The sequence below is a fragment of the Acinonyx jubatus genome, chromosome C2 (genome assembly GCF_027475565.1).
Source record: "Acinonyx jubatus isolate Ajub_Pintada_27869175 chromosome C2, VMU_Ajub_asm_v1.0, whole genome shotgun sequence".
NCBI lineage: Eukaryota > Metazoa > Chordata > Mammalia > Carnivora > Felidae > Acinonyx > Acinonyx jubatus.
In genome coordinates this window covers 2,381,427-2,406,675 of record NC_069384.1, presented here as the reverse complement: position 1 = coordinate 2,406,675, position 25,249 = coordinate 2,381,427, and the positions used below count along the sequence as shown (strand labels likewise).

The following is a 25,249-nucleotide window of genomic DNA, read 5'->3' as shown; positions in this document are numbered from 1 at the left end:
ACGGAGACCCAGAATCCGAAGCAGGCTCCAGGCTCCCAGCCTGAGTCAGCACAGAGCCGGACGCGGGGCTCACACCCGCGAACCGCGAGATCGTGACCTGAGCCAAAGTCGGACGCTCCACCGACGGAGCCACCCAGGCGCCCCTAAATTCTTAAGCCAATAGTGAATCAAGAGTGGAGATGTGGGGGAAACATTTGTCCTTAGGGAACCTCCCGCTGTTCCGTGACGTATATTTGGAGGGCAGGGACCGAAGGTGCTACCAGGGGTTCTCACCCTGCAGTTTGTGTGTTGTGTATGTGTGCGTGCTTAACACGGGTAGGTCTTTCATGCATGACCCAGAGCACGTCATGGTCTCTTCCTTATCTGTGAAGTAGGGATGGTGATAGTACCAATCTCATAGGGTCGATAAGGGCTCGGAAGAAGAACCAACGCGCAAGAAAAGTTAACTGCCAAGCAGTGATTTCTAAACTTTTCTTTATTCACAGTGCCTTTAGCGTTTCAGTAATTTTTTCATGGTATCTCTAAGTTAAGAAGAAGACTTCAGGGGCACCTGGGTGGCTCAGTCATTTGGGCATCCGACTTCAGCTCAGGTCATGATCTCGCAGTCCGTGAGTTCGAGCCCCGCGTCGGGCTCTGTGCTGACGGCTTGGAGCCTGGAGCCTGCTTTGGATTCTGTGTCTCCCCCCACCCCTTCCCCCACTCATGCTCTGTCTCTCAAAAATGAATAAACGTTAAACAAAAAATTTAAAAAGAAAAGAATACTTCGTAATTCCACTTATTAGTTAGGTCCAAATAATTTTATTAAGTATTATGTCTTAACGGTAGTTATTTGAGAAAATAATACACATAAATTAGAGGAAACATTTTCATTTCATCCTTAGATAACCAACCACAGTAACATAAATGGGATGGTTGTACCTGTTGGGCACTGTACAACTTCTGTAGCTTGGGAGTCGGATTGGACAATGCCATCCTCTGTGTGTGTGTGGGTGGGGGGGGGGTTATGGTACTTTCCTTTTATCCTAGCAACCACCCTGTTTTATGATATAACGATGTCTTTGAAAGGAATGTAGCAGGACCTGATACTGAAACTGAATACGTCGAGTGGGGTTCAGTACCTCTCAGCACTGCTGTCTTCCTCATAAATTCAGAATACTGTCTGATGGGGCCTCTGTGGGTTTGCCGCGGTACCGGGAGGCACCAGGGTACATGGCTTGGAAACCCACGTTACTAGTGTATTACCTCTAGGGTGGATTTGAAAGGATAATGTAGAAGTAAAGTTCCTTTTCTGTTTGAATTTGCTTACAGGCCTGATTTACAAGATGTGTTTGTAAAGAGTTTCCAGCGAAGTGTGATTTGGTTTATGCAGGTGAAACTCCAGGGTCTGATTTTCGTTCCTACGCTCTGCCGGGACGAGGTAGTCCAGTCCGGCGGACGTCACGACCGCGTGTGCCCAGAGAGGAGCGGAGCACCGGGCGGCCTGGCACGCTGGTGGGGACCGGCGGCCTGGGGGGGTCGCCTTCTGCGGGCGTGCAAGTGACGGGCGGAAGCACTGCTCGTCTCAGAAAGCTTTTGGCCGGTCGTCAGAGCGTGTGCTCCCGGGAGCCGCAGGATTCGGTGTGTGCGGTCACGGGGTGCTGGTCCCCCAGCGCCTATGGTGCCTGGCGCTTCCCATCCCGCCGCCACCGGCCGCCGGCCTTTGGTCCCCTGGGCGCACCGGTCGCTCCCACCTCCCTGAGCCTCTGCCACCCTGTGCCCTGTGCGGCCTTGGCCTTGCTCCCTCCCGTGCGGGCGTCTTTCCTCTGTAACTGCTCTGGGCGGGAGTGCACGTGTATGCACGTGCGCTCGGTGTTTGGGTCGCAGAGAATATTTGGTTTTTCAGCGGAACGTTGAGGACTCCTCTCTTTCTCTCACAACTGGCAGTCAGTCTGCCCACGGTTGTTGTTGACCTCTGACATTTGTCTACAATCCAGCCACTTCTCCCACCTTTGCTGTCGCTCCCCCGAGCACCAGCCAGCGTTGCTCTCCCGGCTCTGCCCCCGCCGCCTCCCCGCCGCCGCCTCCCTGCCTCCGCCCCAGCCCTTTGAAGCCGGTTCTCCCTGGGGTTCTGGCGAGCCTGCTCTAAGAGAAGTCCCGGCGTGCACTTCCCTCGCTCGGACCCTTCCAGGACCGCGCGTCAGCTGTCCCTCTGCACTGGTGTTTTCTAGACATTTCGTCCAGACGGAATCCCGTGGCGGGCAGCCTTATGGCTGCCTTTTTGTTCTCAGCGGTGTCTGGAGGCTGATCGTCCTCGTCCTTGGAGGCTGTGCCTTCATCTGGAGTCCGTTCCTTTCATTTGTGGCTAGCGGGCCGCCCGAGGGACGGACCCCGTCTTGTTGAGCTGTTCCCCGGCTGGTGGACGTTCGGAGTGTTTCCGCTTTTGGGCTGTTGCGAATAGTGTGGCCGGAGCATTTGCGGGTCTATCTGTGTGGACGTGTTGTCATTTTTTGTGGGGAGATTCTTAGGAGCCGAACTGCTGTGTTGTGTGATAAGCTCATGTTTAGCTTTTTAAGAAACTGCTCAGTTGGTTTCCAAAGTGTCTGTAGTGCTTGGCCATGGCCACCAGCAGTGTGCGAGGGTTCCAGAAGCTCTGTATGCCCGTGGACACACACCTGTCGGTGTTTTGTTTTTTTTTTTATTAGAGCCATCCCAGCAGACGTGACATGGTGGCTGATTTTGGTTTTAATTTGCATTTCCGTCACGACTAGTGACGTTGAGCATTTTTGCCAATTCTTAGTAGCCTTTTGTATATCTTCTTTAGTGAAATGTTTATTCAGATATTTGGTCCTTTTCTTTTTTGATTTTTTTTAAATGTTTGTTTATTTTTGAGAGAGACAGAGCACAAGTGGGGAAGGGGCAGAGAGAGGGAGGGAGAGAGAGAGAGAGAGGGAGAGAATCCAAAGCAGGCTTCAGGCTCAGAGCTGTCAGCACAGAACCTGACACGGGGCTTGAACTCAGGAACCGTGAGATCATGACCTGAGCCGAAGTCACATGCTTAACTGACTGAGCCACCCAGCCACCTTGCCCTTTTGTTTTTTTAAGTTTATTATTTTTTGAGAGAGACAGTGCCCCCATGTGTGCATGAGTGAGGGAGAGTCAGAGAGAGACAGAGAGACAGAGAGAGAAAATATCCAAAGCAGGCTCTGTGCTGTCAGAACGGAGCCCGATGTGGGGCTTGAACTGTTGAACAGAGAGCATGACCTGAGCCACAATCAAGAGATGAACGCTTAACCGACTGAGCCACACAAGAGTTCCTGTTTTGCCCTTTTTTAAATTAGATTGTCATTGAGTTATAAGAGTTCATTGTATTTTCTGATACCTGTCCTTTCTCAGATCCATGATTTGCAAATATTTTTTTCTAATCTTTGGCGGTCTTTAATTTTCTGAATGCTGTCTTTTGGAGTACAAACATTTTTAATTTTTTTTTTAATTTTTCTTTAATGTTTATTTATTTTTGAGACAGAGAGAGACAGAGCATGAATGGGGGAGGGGCAGAGAGAGAGGGAGACCCAGAATCGGAAGCAGGCTCCGGGCTCCGAGCCGTCAGCCCAGAGCCCGACGCGGGGCTCGAACCCACGGACCGCGAGATCGTGACCTGAGCTGAAGTCGGACGCTCAACCGACTGAGCCACCCAGGCGCCCCCAAACGTTTTTAATTTTGATGAAGTCTCATTATTAATTTTTTTACTTTTGGGTAGTGCTGTTGATATTGTATCCAGGATCTCTTTGTTCAGCCTCAGCCCAAGTTCATTGTAGTTGTTGGGCGGTGCATTTACCTGATGATTAGTTCTTTTTATGTGTTTATTGATGATTGGACCACCTCTGAGTTACATGTTCAGCTGCGTTTACTTTGACATTTAAGAGGTATAGCCAAAAAAACACGACTAGAACACGAATTGGAATGGTGCTAGGAAAAAAAGCGCATTCTGTTTTGTATTTTATGCCATATACCTTAGTTTCCTAGGGCTGTTGTAACAGGTTATCGGAAACCTGCTTAAAACCATGCAAATCTGTTCTCCTGCAGTTCTGGAGACCGGAAGTGGAAAAGCGAGGTGCTGTAGGCCGTGCTCCCTCCTGCGGCTCCTGGGGAAGACCCTTCCCGCCTCTGCACGCCGCCCGCAGCCCCTGGCATCCCTTGGCTCGTAGCTGCGCCGCTCTCGTCTCTGTCTTGTGTCCGCCTTGTCTCGCGTGGTTTGTCTCTCTCCGCATTTGCTCCCCTGTCTCGTATCGGGACGCGTGTCGTGGGATGTAGCGCCCACCCGGATGAGCTGGGGTGGTCTCATTTGGGATCCTGAACTTCATTCCATCTACAAATCCTTTTTCCAAGTAAGATCCCAGCCACAGGTTTAGGGGTTCGGGAGGTGGACAGGTCGTTGGGGGGCCTAGTTCGTTCCCTGCCGCAGTGTCTGCGTTGGCATCCGGGCGCACATCAGCCAACATCCCTCGCGTTTCCCTGGTTGCGTAACGCGGCCTCGGTCATAGAGGTTTGTCTTTGCCGGTCTCTTGACCAGGGGAATGATTCCTCGGCATCTGGGATTTGGGGCTCTAGATGTTGGCACGAGGTGGGATGGTCTCTTAGAAAAAGTGAACATTTTTGGTAATGTCTCTCTCTATTATTTTCTCCTGGGCGGTCAGTGCCTTTATTTGGCTTCTTGTGCTTGTGTTCCGTGGTGTTTTGTTCCTTCATGTTCTTTTAGGTCCTTGTTTGCAAAATTTTAAAGAAAGTGAGCAGAGAAATTATGAGGAAACTGACAACAGGTTTAGACCTTGGTTTCACTGGGAACTGTTGTAAGTTTGGAATGTTTCTTGTTTTCAACAGGTATCTTTAGCATTCAGAAGTAATTGTGTACATTTTAGAGCTAAAATTTTAGGTAGAGCCTTGGAACTAATAATAACCTTTTCAGGTAGTGATTTTTACTAGCTTCACAGCTCCCCATTTACGGGCACTTTTGGATCAGTGGATCGGTTAGTAGGTTTCTAAGTGTGGAGGTGAAAATAGGATGGGCCGTCGGGTCATTTTGAAGGTGAAGACGCCAGGGCGGGTTCGGCTGTGCCCGACAAGGGTCCCTCAGTATTTGATGGCACAGCGAGGATCGGCCTCCTCCCGTGCCACGACTTTACCAAGTAGGTGGGGAGGCAGACACCGTCTGCCCACACTGAGAGGGGGACTTGTCTCTAAAATTACCCCTCAGAGAAATCCTTTGCCATAGAGTTAAGTAAAATAAAAATCTCGCTTCCTAAGTCTCAGAACCGAGTAAGTCAGCCACGCTAGAAATCCTCAGTGTGATCTTATCCATTCTAAAGTTGCATTCATAGCCTGGGAGCATATTCTGACCCCCAGCACTTGGCGTTCATCTCTGCTGCAGGGTGCCCTGAGCTGCGGGGGCCCTGGCTGTGTGGTGTAGGGTTGGGCTCCACAGCGGTGATGTGTGCAGGTGCATCCGCGAGCACAGACCCCAGCCCTCGTAGAGCCTACATTCCAGCAAGAGGAGGTAGACAGTACGCATGTGTAGTAAATTATGTAACTGTTGGTAAGCGCTGTGGAAAAAAAAAAAGGGTAAGAGAAGTGGGAGGACTGTAGCATTTCAACTTTTTATTGCAAGTATGGAGACTTGCAAATGTGTACAAAAGTAGTGAGAACAGGGTAAAGGAACCCCGCGAACCTGTCACCCAACTTCAGCAGTTGGACGGATGGGCCAGTCTTGCACGTCCAAACCCCCATCCCCCTGATCCCGTGTTATTTCCGAAGCAAATCCCAAGTGTATACACTTATCCGTAAGTGTATGTGTTGTGGACCAAAGGTTTGGCTCCCCTCCCCGCAGTTCATAGGTGGGAGCCCCGCTCCCCAGTGTGGCAGTATTGCGAGACGGGGGTCTTTGGGATGTAGGCCCCGGGGATGGAGTCAGAGGCCTATGAGAAGAGGGCGAGCACGCGCCCTCCCTCCCCCTGCACGGCAAGGAAAGGCCACCGAGCACCAGGATGGGCGAGGCACCAACCAGGAAGAAATCAGGCACCTGGCACGGAACGGCCAGCACCTCGATCTTGGACTTCCGGGCTCCAGAACTGGGAGAAAACAACTCCTGTCGTGGTACTTTGTCATGGCAGCCGGAGCGAAGACAGCGTGTGCCTTTCAAGACAGCATATCTCCGAAAGACCGGGACTTTTATTTTTTGAAGTTTATTTACTTATTTTGAGAAAGAGAGGGAACGAGCTGGGGAGGGACAGAGAAGGAGAGAGAGAATCCCAGGCCGGCTCCGTGCTCTGTGCTGAGCCCAACTCAGGTCTCCATCTCATGACTGTGAGATCATGGCCTGAGCTGAAGTCAGATGCTTAACTGACTCAGCCGCCCAGGCGCCCTGGTGTTTACATTTTCAATGTCTTTTTTTTTTTTTTTTTAAATCTTTGCATTAATTAGTATACCAGTAGGGTTTTGAGCTCAATGCTCTTCTGGTCTGTCTTCAGATCCCGGTTTCCCTATATCTCTCTTTTGAGGTTTAATTAACTGCTCTCTCTTCCAATTTTCTTCACCCCCCCCCCCCCCCCCCCCCCGTTCTGTGGGTACTTGGGGATGAGAGAGGTAGAGCGAGAGCTGCATCAGAATCCCCTAGAGGGCTTGTTAGAACCTGACCCCGGGCTCCACCCTAATTTCTGACTCAGTGGGTCAGGGGTGGGCCTGGGAACGGACATTTCTAACAAACACCTTGGTGATGGGGCTGCTGCAGGCCCAGGGAGCCACTTAACGCAGTCTCTTTCACTCAGCCGTCGACAGTGACTCGTGAACTCCGAGTTAAAACATTTTTAATAGCTCTCTGATGTTTGGATATATCCCACTAGGAGCGCAGTCGGACTGCCTCCCTTGTCCGACTTCTTTCTTGGTGCTTATACTGCCTGCCGAGCATACATTTAACTTCATTTGTTGTATTTTTTTCTGACGTTTTTAGGGAAAGCTTTTTAGAAGTTTAACCTTATTTTGTAATAATGTAAAATATTTACATGCTTTCAAAATCGTATCTTCCAAGCAAGGTACATGGACAAGAAGGCAGTGTGTACTTGGGTCCTCTCCACCCTGTCCCTTCCTTCTCCAAGTATTCTCCTTCCATAAAAAAAAATTCATACGTATTTGTACTTCCCTTTCTTGGGTAGGAGATTGCAGACCACACACACATTCCCCCCCTCGCTTTTTTTCTCAACATTTCCTGGAGATCTTTCCTGTTGGTGTTTTCAGTCCCGCAGAACTCTGTTATGTAGCCATTCCATGGTTTGTTCTCCTTGGCCCCCATCCGGGGAGAAAAATGGTTTTGTATTTTGCTGTTTCATATAGTCCTGAATCAAACAGCTTTGTGCGTGTGTCTGTTGGGATAGATCCCTTCAGGGATTGCCGGGGCTACGGAAAACACGTGATTTTGCTAGATGTTGCCAAATTCCCCTCCATGATGGTGCGCCCTTTGGAAGCTACAGCTGGACCTCACTGAGAAGGTGGTCTTTGGGAACCCTAGAGGAAGAGCGGTTTTAGGAGCCCTTGTCTCCAAAGCCCCAGAGCAGGGGCGGGCCTGTGGCAGGCATGATCTCTTGAACTCGTAAATGCTGTGTGTGATTCAGACTGCTACAGTCATTTCGTATTTTCTTTTCTTTTTTTTTTTTTTTAACTAAAAAAAATTCTTTTAGGTTCATTTTGAGAGTGTGTGCATATTCAGAAGAAAAGCAGAGAGAGAGAGGGGGGGCAGGGGGAGAATCCGAAGCGGAGCCCGACGTGGGACGCGAACCCACGAACCATGATTATGACCTGAGCCGAAATCAAGAGTTGGAGGCTTAACCTACTGAGCCACCTCTCCATATTTTCTTTATTTAAAAATATGTAAACCGACAAGGGCTAACTCTTCAGTGTTCTTCATTTAGATGCACTCATCCAGTCTTCTGTTTATGTTTCATCTCCTGAGTTTTAGGCCGTGTTCGATCCGTGAATGCCAGAGAAGGGGACTGTTGTCCTGGTTAGAATTGTTTACTCGAACCTTTTGGCGCTCTTGGCGTGTGCTAAATTGTCTTCGTGTCAAAAAGGAAGGCGACTTTGGGGCTTTATATCTTGTGCGTAGTCTCTGCGTATTGGCTGTGGTTCCTTTCCTGCTTTCTCCCGCGGCACACAACTTGATTACTGCCAGCGTAGATTGTACTTTTCCCCTTTGATCACACCCGGGGTAGTAACTGTTCTAGAGACCGGCTGCTGGGGGAGAGAAGAGCAGCGTGGAGAGCGGCCACGTGCACATGTCACAGCGGTGAGAGCGGGGTGCAGTGGGTGTACCTTGAACTCCAGTGCTGGAGGGGCAGGATACACGACTCGTGATTTAACGTCTGTATTTTGGCAGGACAGCAGACGACCCGACAAGGGAGCTCTCTATCATCCCCATCATGTTGACTGTGGGAAATTGCTTTTCTTTACGCTTGGCCTCTGTGGTGCAGCGCTGTGGGAGGGAGGGCTCACTTGCTTCCCAAGCATGCGCCTCGCGATGAAGGGAGGGCAGAGTTTATACGCTGAAGCGAGGGGTCAGTTGCCCATCTTACAGGACAGACTACACCCGGGTTTCTGCTTCTAGAATCTGAATGACTTCTGGATCTTCTTTGTTTTTTCTCATTAACCTCACTCCCCACTTCCAAGCCCTAAATGTGAACACCTTGTATGTGCAGGTACTCGGGGAGGACCACGGGGGAGGGTTTCTATATCCTGTGATTATGCACCTGACATTAGGTTTCCCCACGAAAGAGCTACCGGTTTGAAGCATTCATTAATTTTCATTAGTGTGCTGACATGGTATGGGAAGTATAGCAAACATGCTTTACACATGATTGAACGGGCTGGCGGGACCTCCCCGCTTGTGACCTTGGATGGACGTTTTTATCGTCCGTTTGAAAGTCCGTTCTCTGAAAAGCTGTTGAGCAACGGAGTCATGTATGGTCTGTGGGCAAGTGCGTGCGGTGTTCGGGTCACTGACGGTGCTCTCTCTTCAGCCCCCCGTTTTCAGATGGGAACACGCTGCCGGCTGCTGAACCGTAGCTTGCGTTCGTTAACCGCAAACCCGAAGAGTGGCTCTTTCTGAAGATTTTTCTGTAAGGCGAAGGCTAGATACGTTATATATTTCCTTTGACGTATTTGTTCAAAGGTAGAATCGTTGAATCCCTCGCTTGGAAGGGCCTCGAAATTGGTCGTCCGTCCCTAGGCCAGGCACCCCACAGCTGGCAGCCTCCAGTATCCCGGCGAGGAGGTCCTCAGAACGGGGACACCCAGGCCTCCAAACGCAGGTTCCTCGATCTCTCACCAGCACTCGTTCACGTTGAGTTACAACCCGTCCGTCTTGGCCACCCGTCCGTGCGGGAACCTGTGGAGTCCCGCAGGCTGAGTCTAGTGCTTTTAAGATAAGACATTGCCCGTTAGATTGTCGAGGACACCCACTTTGCTAACAGGCTAAAATAATGTGGACGTCTTTAAGAGCTTGAGATCAAGTGAGAGGAGTGTTTTATTGCAGAAGTTACTATTTCCCTTTACTAAGATTATACTAAAGAATTTGAAGAAAAATTATACTGTATGAGAAATTTGTATCAACAGATATTTAAAAGCTTTATTTAAGATCTTCTACCCAACATCAATCTGCAACTAAAAATACTGAGCTTGAAAATACACGTATTAATTATGAGGGAAGCTACCCATCAGCTGCAAATTGGCTGAACCTTTTGTTTTTCTCTGCAACTCTCTCATGGTTATAGTGTCCCGATCCTTTTATACTTCTGTGTTAAGATTTCATAGCTTTGCATGTTTAAGGGCTGGTAACTGGTAAGCAAATGACAGAAATGTTCGCTGTTGAGGGAAGGAAGGGTCTCCTGGAACCTGTATCTTCAGTCAAGCAGCATCGACAGAGCCTGTCTGCAGATTAATCAGCACACAATAAAATTAAGAAATAGAGACGCAACCCAGAGCCGTAGAGAAGAGTGTTGAGCGCAGAGCCAGGCTGTCTGGAGGTGAGTCAGTCCCAGCTTTGAGGCTTATTGGTTGCTTGACCTTGGGCAGGTTAGGGAGATGCACCTGCTCGGGCCTCAGTTTCCATTTGCGGAGTGGCCTTCTCTCCTCGGGCCGGCTTGCGAGTGCAGAGCGCGTGTGCCCAGTGCTGAGGGTGTCCCCGGTGCACTGTGCTGTGTTTGGACAGTAAATGGACGGCCCCTCTCTGACTTCTTGTAGCCAGCTCTCACCTGGTGCCAAACCGCCTGTAGCTTAGCAAGCCCTCCTAGAACCTCAGCAGAAAGGTATTTTGCAAAATTTGTCGTTGTTGCAAATTAAGCACTTTAATTTTTCTTGTGGTGTTGTAACAAATTGTATAGACTCAGTGCCTTAAAAGAACACAATATATTATTTTAGAGTCGTGGAGGTCAGAAGTCTGAAGTGGGTCTCATTGGGCTAAAATCAGCGGGCCGCCGGGCTGATTCCTTCTGGAGGCTCCGGGGAAGAATCCGTTGCCTTGTCGTCCTTTTCCGGCGTCTAGAGGCTGCCCACGTTCGGCTCACGGCCCTTCCTCCGCCTTCAGAGGCAACAGTGACCAGTTGGGTCCTTCTCAGGATGCCACCTCTTTGCTTCTGGCCCTGCTGCCTCCCTCCTCCCCCATTGAATACTCTCCTGTGAGCACCTTGGCCCTCCCGGAGGATCCGGGGATAATCTCTTTGTTTAAGATCACCCGAGGAGCAGCCCTGTCTAGCTGCACCCTTGCCGTGTGAGGGAACGTATTCACAGGCGGAGGAAGGCAGGACCGTGACGTAGATTCCGAAATGCCCTTCCCACGTGTCTCGGGGAAAAAAAAATCATGGGAAGTAATGGTTCTACAAGTGTGAAAACCCTGTGTCCTTCCCAACTGAAAGTAACTTTTAATTTAGCCTTGTGTTTCCCCTGAGGCATAATTTATAGCTGTCAAGTACTCAAACCACATTTGGTAATTTATGCAACTTTTTCTGTAGACCGTTTAGTGCCAAATTCAATCCTCCTGTCATAATTGAGTCCTAAAATCGTTTAAAAGTTGTTGCATAAACATCGTAGGAACATCAGATTTATAGCTTTCTGAAGGTAGGTACGGGCGTTTTTCTTTTAGGTAAAGAGAATACCTTTATGTTATTTTAGTTGAGACATCCCATATTCCTGAAATGCAGAAAGCAAACACCCCTGTGATCTTGTCCCTCAGATAGAACCCCTTTGGACGGTTTGCTTTGGACGGAGACTTCCAGGGGGTAAAGTGCCAGTTGTTGGCCTTGTTTGAGGCATTTTTGCACAAAGCAGGGCATCCTGACGTCCTCTAGTCTGTAAGTGTCAACCTAACGTTGATTCTGTTCCAGCTGTTTCCACTGTTACGAATGAAAACTCTGGGGGCGCCTGGGTGGCTCAGTTGGTTAAGTGTTTGACTCTTGGTTTCGGCTGAGGTCATGACCTCACCTCTTTCTCGAAAGAAAGAAAGAGAGAGAGAGAGAGAGAGAGAGAGAGAGAGAGAGAGAGAAAGAAAGAAAGAAAGAAAGAAAGAAAGAAAGAAAGAAAGAAAGAAAGAAAGAATTCAGAATTCAGAATCTGAGTCTCAAAAATTTGGACACTAAATAACTTTGTGACTTTGTAGTTGTAGTGGACCTAAGATAAAGGCTTCGTGCTCAACGTGATTGAAGGTGAATGTCGTACGGCTCTTCTGGTTGCTGTAGGACAAATGGTCTAGGGTTGTGTGGGCAGCTCGCGGCTGGCCTGGCGCTCGCGTGGTGTCGTCAGGTGGGGGGTGGGGCATCTGGGCCTGCTGTTAAGCTCTGGTTAGACTCTCATCTCAGTGACAGCATCTTGGGTCAGAAAAGACTGTAGCTGACAGGTTTCTATTTTTAGTTGTGATCGACTTCTTTGAAGATTAGAGCTGTTTCAAAAATAGCTGTTTTCCTACTGTTGGTGATCTAAAATCGAAGTGATACATCTGTTTCTGAAGTCATATTTTGTAAATTGGACACGTTAGTGTCTTTTTAATGTTGGTATAAGTTCCTAATTACTTTCTCTACAATTGAGTTCCCAAGCCCTTCTGTTTTAAAGGTCTGAGAAAAATGTTGAGTTTGTTGAAAAAGACCCATTTATGCTTAAATCACTGAAGTCATATTTTTTAATTCTTTTTCACTCTGTGTTTAGTTAGTTCCTATCTGCTTTTAGCATAAAAACTTTTGAATAACATGATTAATACATATAAATATATACTTGTAAACATTTCAGAATACAGTAATAGTTCAGGAAATAATGAAGGTCTGGCCAGTCATCTGACAGCATGTAACAGAACATCCGGTTAACTACTGGCATAAGTAATAAGAAAACAGGTTCATATAATCAGAAACCTGGGACTCTGCCTGCCTTTGTTAGGGGTGTCCGAGCTGGACTTTGCTCAGCGGGTCTGGGCGGCGCCCCGGGTGGTTACAGCCCTGTCTTCAGAGCAAGGTGACTGTCCCAATGTTTCCCTTCACCTTTGAGTGGCTCCTGTGCCTATGCTCTTCTCACCCCTCCTGCCAGGGTCCTGCCGGCAAGGCAGTACCCTGCGCAGAGGGTGACTTGTGGTCCGCAGCCCCCTGGAGCCGCCTATGGGTGTGGGGGCCACTGTGTGCTCCCTAGTCCTCCTGTCTCCACGTGTCCCCTGGAGTGACGAGAGCGGGGTCATACTTGTAGTCACACATGCAGGGAGAGAGGTTTATGTTAATGGGATTATGCTTTGAATTACCCTTAGTAATTATTTTGAAGTCTCCCCTTTCCCTCCCTCTCTCTCCCTCTCTCTCCCTCTCCCTCCCTCTCCCTCCCTCTCCCTCCCTCTCCCTCTCCCTCCCTCCCCCGTCCCCCTCCCCCTCCCTCCCTCTCCCTCCCTCTCCCTCCCTCCCCCGTCCCCCTCCCCCCCCCCCCCACAGGGATCTTAGTTGTTGCAATAAATACTTTGACTTTACTTTTTTAATAGGGTTCTCAGGGTGGAAAAGTAAACAGGACGATTTCCTGAACAGGGTTCTCTAAACTTGAGCACATCAGTCTTAAGCCTCATTTTTGCTTTTAGTAGCTACTTAAAAAAATTTTTTTAATGTTTTATTTATTTATTTTTTATTAAAATAATTTTTTTAACGTTTATTTTTGAGAGACAGAGACAGAGTGCAAGTGAAGGAGGGGAAGACAGAGGGAGACACAGAATCTGAAGCAGGCTTCAGGCTCCGAGCTGTCAGCATAGAGCCCGACGTGGGGCTTGAACTCACGGACTGCTGAGATCACGACCTGAGTCGAAGTCGGCCCTCAACCGGCTGAGCCCCCCAGGTGCCCCCGTAGCTACTTTCAAAGAACTGAATCCTTGGTGTTTCTCTCTCTGTTGCCCATGGGATTAAAGTTGAAACATCAGCTTGGACGTTCTGTCTTACCATTCAGACCTCAAAGCTCTAAGGCCTTTTCTACTTTGTGGCTATTTTGGGGACTCTACAAAGTATGTGTTGCTAATTACTTATCACATTAGCTGAGATTTCATTCTTTAAGAGTTTTAGCTTCAACTCCTATCTTCCCCTTTTCGTGCTCCGACTCTCCAGAGCCCGTTTTCAGGGGGCATCGCAGGTTTTCATAACCCTCGATCTGAAGGTGGAAGAGAATTATGATAATAGGTGTGTATTCTGGAACATCATGGTAGCTTTTCTCTATTCTGATTCCGCAGTGTAGCTAGAGCCTCAGTGGGTTAGAAGAATTTGGTCTCCAAATGTAAATCGGGGGGCATGGTTCTGTCTGCTCGGGCTGCCTTTGTGGCTGAAGCAACCGAAACTTGCAGTTCTGGAGGCCGGGAGTCCAAGATCAAGGTCTCAGTAGGGTCTGCTGCTGAGGCTTTCCCTTCTTGCCATGTAGACAGCTGTCTTCTCTCTGTCCTCCCACAATCTTGTCACATCCCTGCTGTCTCTCTCTGTGCGTTCACATTTTCTTTTCTTAGAAGGGCACCAGTCAGATGGGATCAGGGCCTGAAGACCTTAAAGACGTCATTTAACGTAATTGCCTCTTCAGAGACCTGATCTCCAAATACAGTCCCATTCAGAGCCACTGGGGTTAGGACTTCAACGTGACTTTTGTGGGGGAACACAGTTCAGTTCAGAACAGGCACTGAGGTCAGCCGGTCACATTTAAGCCCACAGTTACTGTGCTGGTTGACCTGTAATCTTTTAAAATTAAATTTGGGACACAAATTAAAGATTTATTCCATGAGAGAATTCAAGAAAATTACAGTCTCCATTTACATGAGTTTTACTGTTAGGATTTTCCTGGGAGCTCACTTGGTGGGGGGGCATAAGGGGCATTTCATCGTTCCGCTCTGTGTCCACATGTATGTCCGCTGGAGACTCTGGGACGAGGACGGGCGAACACCAGTGAGACAGGGGACAGCTTCCGTGTGGTTGCCCTTACTGCCGTGTTAGCACAAGAGTGGTAATTTTTGTACATTAATCTTGGAACCTTCTAGAGAGACAGTAGGAATGGCAGTCCACGGTAAGAAATGTGCTGCTAACCGAATATTTTCTTACTCTAATGATTTCTAAGGTGGCTGCCAACTGAATGTAAAACATAAAAATTGTTTTTATTTTAACAAAAAATGTAGTAGGAGGCACCCAAAATACTTTGTGTCAGGCCTCGTTCAAGGTTATTTGTGTGGCCGCAGCCCTCGGTATTATTTTCCTACTTCGCAGATGGCCCTCGGAGGCACAGGAGGGTGGCGGTGTCCCCCGGCTGACTCAGCTGATTAAGTAGGTGGCGTTGGCGAGGAGCCGGGGCCGGGCGGTCAGGCTGTCAGCGCCCGTGTGTCCGGTCCCCTCGCCCCCGCCCCTGATGCTCCACTGCCCGGAAACACCGCTCCTCTCAGCGGGGACTCGATACCGTTCCGTGGTTTGGGGGAGGTGTTTTGTTTGGTCTCGTCTTGTTTTTTTTAATGTTCACGATAGCAAAACAAGCAACTGTGTTAATGGCCCGCATCAATTCCCAATGATTTCCTTAAGATCAATACGAAAGCAATTTGGATAATGGTTTTGCTTCAAGTTTGAGGATCCTCGAGCATAAGAGTTTGAGTCATCTACGTTAAAAGGTTCTGTTTTAGCTTAGGAATGATGTGGTCGTGCTATGATTTAATGAGAGCTAATGGACTTCCCGTTGCGTTGGGGCTAAGATGACAGAGCCGAGTTAAGCCCAAGCGTGTGGCCCGAAGTCGGGCACCCGGTTCATAACTAGGCCCCGCCCGCAGCCCCGTGGCCCGAGCGCCTCGGCCTCTCACGTGCCGCCTGCCTGTCACCTTCCCGGTCGGTGAGGTCGGGTGCTTGCCGGCCTGAGCGGTCAGTGAGGCCCGCCGGGTGTGGTGTGTGTCACGTGCACGGACAGTGTGCTGTACGTCTTAGCTCCTGCCAGCGTGTCGATGCATATCGAGTCTGTTTCAGTGAAGAAATTCGTGTTCACTTCTCGGGGTTTCCTTTTCTGCACGGTGTTTGTGGCTGGTCTCACAAAGTCAAGGAAAGCGATGGCTGTGGATCACGGGCTCGGGAGGCAGCTGGAGGGAGCCAGCTCCCTCTCTCCTGAGCTCTGTGGCCTTGGGCAGGGCGCTCCGCTTTTCTGATCCTCATTCTCTGCGTGGGGAAAGGGGTCCCTGCCTCGTGGAGGTGCCGTAAGGGAGAAGCTGGGTTACGGGTGTCAGGTGAGATCAGTTATTTATTTACTCGTTTTTTATTTTTGGGATCAGTATTTAAAGGTATAGAACGATTTTGTTTTGTGGTGTCATTTTGCTAAATATAAAACTGTCTACAGTTAGCAACTCAATAAATTCTAGAGCTCATGTTGCCCGTTTTCACCTAAAACTGTTGTAACTGCCTTTCTCTTTATTCCTGTTGTAGGTGCTGGGGATCAGAATTTATTTACTTCTATTTATCCAACGCTTTCCCAGCAGCTTCCGAGGGAACCGATGGAATGGAGAAGGTGTGGCCTGTTTGTTTTTTTTGGCTTTATCTCCCTCTTCACTTTTTAGACATTTCTGTGAGCAAGTGAGGTAGTCAAAGTTAAAGCCTAAGTTCTAAAGTGTATTGGAACGAAACTGAACATGTTACAAAATCTCTTGGCCTCACTCTTTAAGGAGTGTGTTGGCTTTGTTACCGAGACATAGGGTGGTAGAAACAAGACTGATCTTTTGAGTTCAGGGCCCTCTTTTATAGGAATGACGTGCGTGCTTCTTCCTGGTGGCTCAGAGAGTCTTAGAGACACAGGCATTTTGGAAACGAGACCTGCACTCTGACCCCGCACGGAAACAGAAGGTGTCGCCTTCACCTGTGCTCTCAGCAGGACCGCTCTCCTCCCTGAGCTCCTGTGCTCTTCTCTGAAGGATGAGCACGTATATGGAAAATGTTACATAAAAATTGGGGGGAAACCAGATCAGCCGTCCCGTTTTCCCTTCCCTGTGTATTGTTCATCTCATGACTTGGTCGGAGAAATGGTTGGCGTTCGAATTATCTCATTGGGAAACTTCTTTCTGCTGAGATGAGATGTATTATTTCTGGAAGATGCTTGGATTTTGACTTGCTAGTTCAGGTAATCTGCTTTTAACCGGTTGTCACTCACACTCACGTAGTCCCGGTTGTCACTGTCACTGCATTATTTCTTACTGACCAGAGTGTGTGTTCCCTGACACCATGCAGATGAATGTGGCTTTCTGGGTGTCACTCACCAGGGCTCTCTACGGGCTCTGGGCTCGTGTCTGTGTCCGCCTGTAGCATTAGAAGGAAATGTGTTACTAAATTTGAAGTAAAGGGCAGATAGAAAATGGGAGAATCGGTCACCATCTGAGGAGGCCCAGCGCCGTCCATGAGAGACATGATTCGGCGGAGGAGGAATTCGTATCTGGAGAAGATTTCTCATGCACGTTATTTCAACATCCAGAAAGATAAAAGAGGTGTGTCCGCGAAGCAAGCAAAGGGCTTATGAGGAGACAAGGAGAAACTGTGTAGATTCAGCGTGTGCTCATCTCTTCGTGTTCCCGAGCCTCCCTGAGCCGGAGGAAAGGGCTGAGGAGGCGTGAGGGCGCAGGCACATAGCCAGGCAGGGGGGATGCAGCGGAGACCCCACACCTTCCCGGGGAAGGAAGAGAGACGGGGGCCTCGGGAGAGAAGGCCGAGCCCGTGTGTCTGCAGAGGCGGCTCCCAGGGAAGCAGGTCACCGGGCCCAGGACGGTGGCGGGCGAAGGCAGGGGCGTGCTGGAAGGGGGCAGGCGGGGCGCGGGCAGGGAGCGGTCGCCCACCTCTGAGGGACAGAGGACGCCCACCTCTGCTGACGAGGCACTGCGGAGCGAGAAGTGCCATGCTGGCAGCGGCCGGTCGGGATCTGCACAGGGGCAGCCACGTCGTGGCAGAGCTCAGGCCCCACCCCTGCTCCCCAGGCAGGAGAGTGGAGAGCTCCTCGGGACGGGCCGATGGCCCCAGGAAAAGTCCTAGCGTGCTCCCACGCGCCCCCACGGTGCCTTCCCGATGGGAGCAGGAGGCCTTCTGAGGGCCGTGAGCCGGGGAGAGGGACTGCCGGGCTAGCTGAGGCTTGACTGTGTGGGTGGCCCTCGGGTTTACGGCTCTGCCGGAGAGCTTGGGAAGGATTAGAAATGGTGACCGAGGGCTGGGGAAATGAAGAATGCCGCGAGACCACGGGCACGTCACTGAGCCGCTGTAGCCCGAGTGTGTTGCTCAAGCATGAGCAGGGGCACACACTTAACACTAGGGGAAGCACGCGGCAGGGGTGGCAGTCGCCCGCGCGAGGGCCGTCGGGAGAGTGCGGGGCGCGCAAGAGGACGGACGGGCAGGCGGAGCCTGGCCTGCATCTGTCACGGACCGTCGGACATCCTGTCTCAGAGCGTTCGAGGAGATACAGTGGGTTGAATTGTGGCCCCCAAAAGACAGGTCCATCTGGAAGCTGTGAGTGTGACTTTATTTGGAAGAAGGCTCTTTACTCATCTGGAGTAGCGTGGGCCCTACATCCAGTGACAGGTGTCCTGAGAAGACACAGGCACACAGGAGAAGTCCGCTGGGGGTGGAGGCAGCCGTTGGCGTGGTGGGTGTGCCAGCGGAAGACCGCCACCGTTTGCTGCAAGGGAGGAGAGACCAGAACGCAGCCTCCCCCGGAGCTGCCAGAGGAAGCCAGCGCTGCCAGCACCTTGGTTTCAAACTTCTGGCCTCCTGAGATGCGAGCGAGTTAATGTTGTGTTAAGCGTCTGGGTTTGTGCTAACGTGTGAGAGCAGCTCTAGGGAGCGAGCACAGCCGGGAGGCGGAGGAGGCTGGGCCAGGCAGCCGCTTGTCAGTGTGAGAGAGAGAAAGGCTTTTGGACACCATTTGACACGTTAAAGTAGGTACATGTGGCTCTGATGAAAATTTACAGGTAATTGAGTAGATCTTGGATCTAAACTTGAAGCCGGAACTTTACTGGATGCAGTGAACAGGTGTGTGGTGGAGAGCCATCGGTGAGCCGGAGGACGGGGCTCTGTCGCCCTGCAGCTGGGGCTCGGTGCCGAGAGCACAGGTGCGGGGCCCAAGGACACGCCAAGATGTGGGGACAGCCACAGGTGTCGGAGCAGAGGCTAGAGAACCGGGGGCAGGCACCACGTTCCCCGAGGCAGATGAGAAGCTTGCTGGAGCCCACTGAAAGTCCAGTGGGGTGAAAGCCGACCAGAGCAAACCAAAAGCCGTGCCGGGCAAACAGACGGACAAGGACACCAGTCTCTAACGACACTGCAAATGCAGCGGGGCAGACCGCGCTTCTCAAAGTACTCACGGAAGACACCTTTCAACCTCGAGTCTGTGTGAGTCAGACTCCGGTGTGGAACGGAAGACCGAGTCGGCGCCCCTGCCTGTGGGCCCGGCTGCCGTGGGACTGAGAAGGTTTGTCCCTCGAAGGGCTGGGAGCCAGCTGGGGCCAGGATCTGTCACTTCTGGCTGCACTAGGCCACACGTGTCTACTCCCGAGCGCCATTCAGATGTTGTGTTCGTTGCTTGCCATGACGTGGAGCCGGTTGGGAAAGAAAGAAAAACGATAGAAACGTTTTCAGACACGTGCGATCAGAAACCTTCCCGCGTTTAAGGAATAAAAGGACACGTCGCAACAGGAAGGAAAACGAACCCAGAGTTCGGAGGATGAAAGGCACAGCTGCCGGTAAATGAGTCGGAAAAACATTTTCTGTTTTTCTGAAGTTAAGGTGTCAGCCCTTTTAAAAATTAAAAAATCTAAAACTTTAGAAGTGGGGAAGAAGCAGAGGGAAGAAAGTACTTGATGTATTCAGGGAGAAGAGAGACATTTACTCTAGTCTTTGAAGAAAAAAATGTATGCATGTTAAAAAATGAAAATGTAACAAACAGGAGGACAGAAATGGATGGTTAAGCTTTCGAACCAGCAGAGAAAAAGGATGGAAAAAGAAAATTTGATTGGTTTCCCAAAGGACAGGAAGGAAGAGTGAGCCCGCAGGTAGAAAATACACAAGGTCAGGCATCCGCATGATCACGTTAAATGTGGTTAGTTTCAGTTTATTACACGTAGACTCTTTATTGAACAAAACGTACAAAATCCAGCTGTAGGATTTCTAGGGGTGGAAAATCCAAGTGTGGAGGAAAGATACCCGTAGCGTGGTGGACTTTTCACAAGCACAGTGATCTGGCACCCATGCCCTGATAGCCTTTCTTTGGGTGTCTGCAGCCTTCCGGGGCTTCTCTGTCCCTCCTCCCTGGGGGGTGGGGGGCAGCTCTCTGCCACCAGTCGTCCTCTGTTTTGGATAATACAGGTGATCACACAAGTATGTGTGTGGCTTAAAGCTTTCATATCTTCCAACTGCGCTTTTGGGAATCTCTCTCTTTTTTTTTTTACAGTAACTTCTTTTTATAGTGAAACTCTTAAGTAAAAGCCGTTTTTCTCAGAAGTCTGTCTTGCAAAGAAGCCTGTGTGTGCCACTGAGTAAAAGGACAGACTTTATGGAGAGGGAGCTTTGATACGTAATTTTGAGCCCTGTTGAGGTAATTTATGGAATCTTTTTGGACAGAATATTATCGCTGTAATTCAGGACTAATAGCATATGTGTACTTCCAAACTCATGGATGTGGTTACAGTTACTGTCGGATTTTTCCCTTTGCTTTCTGCTGAACATCCTTCATTTTCCTCAGTGACGTTTTAAAAATTGTTTGTAGGTCCTATGGCCGTGCTCCAAAGATGATTCACCTGGAATCCAACTTCGTTCAATTCAAAGAGGAGCTGCTACCCAAAGATGGAAACAAAGCTCTGCTCACTTTCCCCTTTCTTCATATTTATTGGACGGAATGCTGTGTAAGTATTTCTGTAGGGAGAGAATTACGAGAAAATGCCTTGGAGCAGGATTCAGAATTCACGGGTCTAGCTTTTGTTCAGGCGGCTCTAATTAATCAAATTGACTTTTCAACGTACTCTGTTTTGGTGTGCTCTCTTCTCCGTTCCTCAGCCGAATGTCTGGCTTCGTCCTTCCGTGTTTCTGCTCTGGTCCAGTGCGTCGCCCTCTTGGTCATCACCAAGTACGGTCTTCTTGTGTTTGGAGATCTTGTGAGCCCCCCGCGCCCTCGTGGCCTCTAGGTATTGTTAATATTGACTCCGAGCTTCCTTTTCCAAACTCCCCATGTTCACTCTCAGGTGGTTACTTGACTTCGTAATCCTTGTTGGTCTCCCCTGCTGGTTTGTAGGCTTTCTGAGGGCAGGGGATGGCCCTGCTTCCCCACCGCCGTGGTGCCCATACAGCGGGCGCTCCACGACTACCCGAGTGATGCTCGACGTCACAGCCTTTACGTGTACTTTGCAATCGTGTGTGTATGAGCCCAGAAGGAAGCTCGTCACTCTTGACAGAACTCTTGTGCCCTGAACTGAGAGGAGACCCTGTGGGTCATTTCTTCCTGTCTGTTTCGGCTCTAATAAAACAAGCATTTCATGATAAATAGCACACACAGGTCATTCCACGTTGTGACAGTTTCACCTGAACGTGAGCACGCAGAGGTAGCATTTTGTAATTATAATAAGAAAGGACTAGAAGCTTATGCCTGGACCCTTTTGCCTTTGCTGATTTTGCTTTGTAGCCTTTCCCAGTGGAGACAGTCGTGCAGGGTGGGCTTATACCTCCAGCAGTGAGCATGACGTCCCGTGGGAGATGTCTACCGGGGAGCTTGTCAGAGATCAGCGCCCAGGGCTTTTTTTGGGGTCTGGGCACGTGGGCACCCTCTGCCTGCCTCGTACCAAAACTCTAGGCTCCCAGAGGGCAAACAGGTGTTCAGCACAGGCCATATTTGTCCATAGAGCCCGGGCCCTGTGAGGCCCTCCTGTCACGTGGTGGTGGGAACCATCCCACGATCCGTGTTCCCAGGCCTCAGCCAAGGGCCCACCCTGTGAGCAGGCCCACGGACGGCTGTGCCGGGCCCGCGGTGCTAACTGCCCCTTCTCTCCACGCCTGCGCGGTGGCAAGTTTCTCCATGCTGTAGTTAGTGTTTTCCCCTGCCACTAATAAGCTATGTCTGGGGGGCCACGGAGACCACCGGATTATCTTGCCCCTCGTCCGGCTCTCCCGCTTAGGTTGAGCACCCAACAATAATTCTTCTGAACTGGTCTTCCTTGGGGCCACGAACACATTCTGCCGAACGGATCAGCCGGTGCTCCACTCTAGGAAAGAGCCTGCGTGGACCTCTGTCTCATAAGATGTTGTCATCAGGTATCCTTGCTTATCTCGCTGCTCAGGTCGTCCCAGATTTGACCAGGGAGGGTCACTGTAGGCTGGCCCCTGTGTCCTTTTCAGGGACGTGTCTTGAACTTTCCAGCACAGCAAGGTATCCCGGGCTCTCCTGCCTTCGCTGCCCTTGTCCTGGAATCAGCCATTTCTTTGCAGAACGAGCCCTCAGGCCTCTGGCAGTGAGGGCGTGTCGGTGCCTGTGGCCCTTGGGCGGGCAGAGCTAGGAAAGCGTGTGTCTGAGGGACCGTGGGCTGACACCCGTGCCTCCGATTTGAGCCTCACCCGCGGGGCTCTTTGTTGCCGAGTCCCATGCCGTGTTTGCATCTCCCGTGGCTCTGGACAGCATCACCACGGTTGACACGTGCAGACACAGTTTCAGCATCGCTGGACCTGCGCGACAGCTAGAAACACAGCTGCCGAGGCGTCCGTGACTATTCGCGGGCGGCTAACGGGTTCACGGCGTGTCTTCCTGCCTGGCCGGCAGACCAGGTGCCCGGACGTCTGACCCCGAGCGAGGGGCGTCTTTCTGCTTGTGTAAGTCCACTTTTGTGTCTTTGGAAGTGCTTTGTACTTTTCTCCATTGTAGATTTTAATTGTTTCTTGTCAGATTTCTAAGATTGTCCTTTTTTTTGCTAATGTAAGTGGGGTTTTCTCCCTCATTGTATCTTCTAGTTGGTTTGTTTTGTGTATATGAAGGGTGTTGATTTTTTTCAACAAGGTTGATGTTAACCTTGATTTCTCTTATTGTTTGAGTTAGTTTTGTTGCTGATTCTCTAGGGCCCAAAGTCTGGGGCTTTTCCACATATCCTATCATGTCGTCTTCTCTTTCTCGGTTCTTATGCCTCTGGTTCGTTTTGTCTGTCTGGACCCGTTGTTAAGGAGTAGTGGAGGTCGTGGGCATCGTCGCCTGGTTCCTGACCTCAGTGGGCTGCCTGCGGTGTGTGCCCAGTAAGGAGGGAGCTGGCCCCACGACTCACGTAAACTTCCATGAGCACGTGAAGGGGCTTCCATCCGCTCCTGTTTTCCCAAGGATCTTCATTAGGAGTACATCTCGAATTTTGGTAAAGGCTTTTTCAGACTCAATGGAGACAGTCATATGGGTTTTTTCCTCTTAAATTCATGGATGTGTTGAATTGTATTCATGGATTTCCTATTCTTGAGCCGTACTTGCATTCCTGGTATAAATAACGCTTGGTCAAAGTATTGTTTTCTTAATGTGGTAGTAGTGTCTGTTGATTTAGGGTTTTTTGCGTCTGTGGTCACAAGTGATTGGTCTATAACTTCTTTGGTGCTATCTTTATCAGGTTTAGGTGGCAATACTGTACTTGCTTTGTAAATATAATTTGGAAGTTTTCATTTATTGTCTATTTGTGAGACAATTTATGTGGCTCTGGGACTGTCTAGTCTCTCAGGTTTGGTGGAGTTCTCCCTTGACACCTTCTGGACCTGGCGCTTTCCTGTGGGATCGCTCTTTGATCGCTTTCTCTATCCCTTTTGTGGAAACGGGTCTGTTTCAGTCGCTTGTCAGTTTTGGTAAACTACCTTTTCCTTAGAAATTCTGCATTTCAATTAAGTTATAAAGTTTAATTTCATTGGGGTGCGCCAAGTGGTCTTTTTTGGCTTTAAAATATGCTCTGTGGCGGGGCGCCTGGGTGGCTCAGTCGGTTGAGCGTCCGACTTGGGCTCAGGTCACGATCTCACGGTTTGTGGGTTTGAGCCCCGCGTCGGGCTCGCTGCTGTCAGTCTGTCAGTGCAGAGCCTGCCTCGCACCCTCTGTCCCCTTCTCTCTGCCCCTTCCCCACTTGCACTTTCCCAAAAATAAATAAATACTAAAAAAAAAAAAAAGAAAAAAAAAAGAAAAAGAAGAAAATACGTTCTGTGGCAATAGTTATTTCCCCATTGTTATTTCTTTGTATATTTGTACTTTCTCCCTTTCTTCCTTGATTAAATTAGCTATTAGTTTGTAGTTTGATGATTCTTTCTACCCAGAGAGGCAGGGTTTTATTTTCTGATACACTATTCATCTGTTTGCTACTTTATTAATTTCTGCTTTCATTTTTATTATTTCCTTCCTTTTGCTTTCTTATGGTTTACTCTGTTCTTTTTCTAGGTTTTGGTTTTCTTTTTTGGGGGGCTAGTTGGGGACACATTTATTTTCATTTTAAATATAAACAATACAGGTCTTTAAAGATAGGAATTTCAATCCCAGTATTCAGTAATTTTTCAGAAATTCTCTGTTTTGTTTGTATTGCCTCTCTTACCTCATAGTTTAACATGAAGTTTTCTTATTTCCAGAAAGAAATTCTTTAAAATGTTTACTTTAAAACTTCTGATTTTATTGCATTGTGATTAGGGTGTTGTTTATAATATTTCTGCTTTATGAAACTTATTTTTTCTCTGTGACCTAATAGTTTTTGTGGGTATTCTGTGTGTGTCTGAGAATGTATTTTCACTTTTTTAATTTTTATGTTTTAATTTTTTAAGTTTTTTATGTTTCTTTATTTTGAGAGAGCGGGAGAGAGAGAAAGAGGGGGGCAAAGAGGGGTAGAGAGAGGTGGAGAGAGAGAATCCCAAGCAGGCTCCACACTGTCAGCGCAGAGCCCCATGAGGGGCTTGAACTCACGAACCGTGAGATCCTGACGGAGTCGAAATCAGAGGCTTGACTGACTGAGCCCCCCTCAGGCACCCCTCTCTGCTTTTTCGGTTGTAACGTTAAATGTAGATCCGTAAGAGCTGCCTTACCGATTTGCTGTTTGTGTCATTTATATTTCAATGTTTTGTCCACTCACCCTGCCTCAGCGGACAGCGGTAGGTCGAAGTCTTCTATTGTTGGTACGTGTCTGTGGCATCTGCAGTTTCTGTTTTGCGTCGACGGGTCACGTATCACTTAGTGCATAGGTTCGTGGCTATTACAGGTTTTATGGAGTGAAATCTGTCATTTTAAAAAGTGGTTTCTGAGTAGAGCATATCATGTTTAGGAAGGCCTTGTCTGTCTGAAGATGATAAGTGGTTCTCTCCTATGTTTCCTTGTAAGAATTTTATTTATTTATTTGTTATTATTTTTTAATGTTTTTATTTATTTTTGAGACAGAGAGAGACAGAGCACGAGCAGGGGAGGGGCAGAGAGAGAGGGAGACACAGGATCCGAAGCAGCTTCAGGCTCCGAGCTGTCAGCACAGAGCCCGACGCGGGGCTCGAACTCACGGACCGTGAGATCGTGACCCGAGCTGAAGCCGGACGCTCAACCGACTGAGCCCCCCAGGCGCCCCATCTTGTAATAATTTTATAATTTGTGTTTTATCCTTGGATCTGTATAGCTTCAAGGTATTTTTGTGAGTGGCGGGAGCTGTAGGGGTGTAGGGTCTAATCTTATAGTCTTAAGTGGGTAGCAGATTGGTCTACCGTCATTTTTTAATGGTCTGTCTCTTTTCCAGTTACTG

General features: G+C 49.3%; 1 protein-coding gene across 1 annotated transcript in view; it reads left to right on the top strand.

Moving 5' to 3' along the window:
- Window positions 1-25,249, top strand: part of TRAPPC10 (trafficking protein particle complex subunit 10) — an 86,957-nt gene that overhangs the window by 3,390 nt on the left and 58,318 nt on the right. The window contains 2 exon segments of the mRNA XM_027041482.2: window positions 15,948-16,029; window positions 20,257-20,392. Coding sequence (XP_026897283.2) covers window positions 15,948-16,029; window positions 20,257-20,392 — 218 coding nt within the window.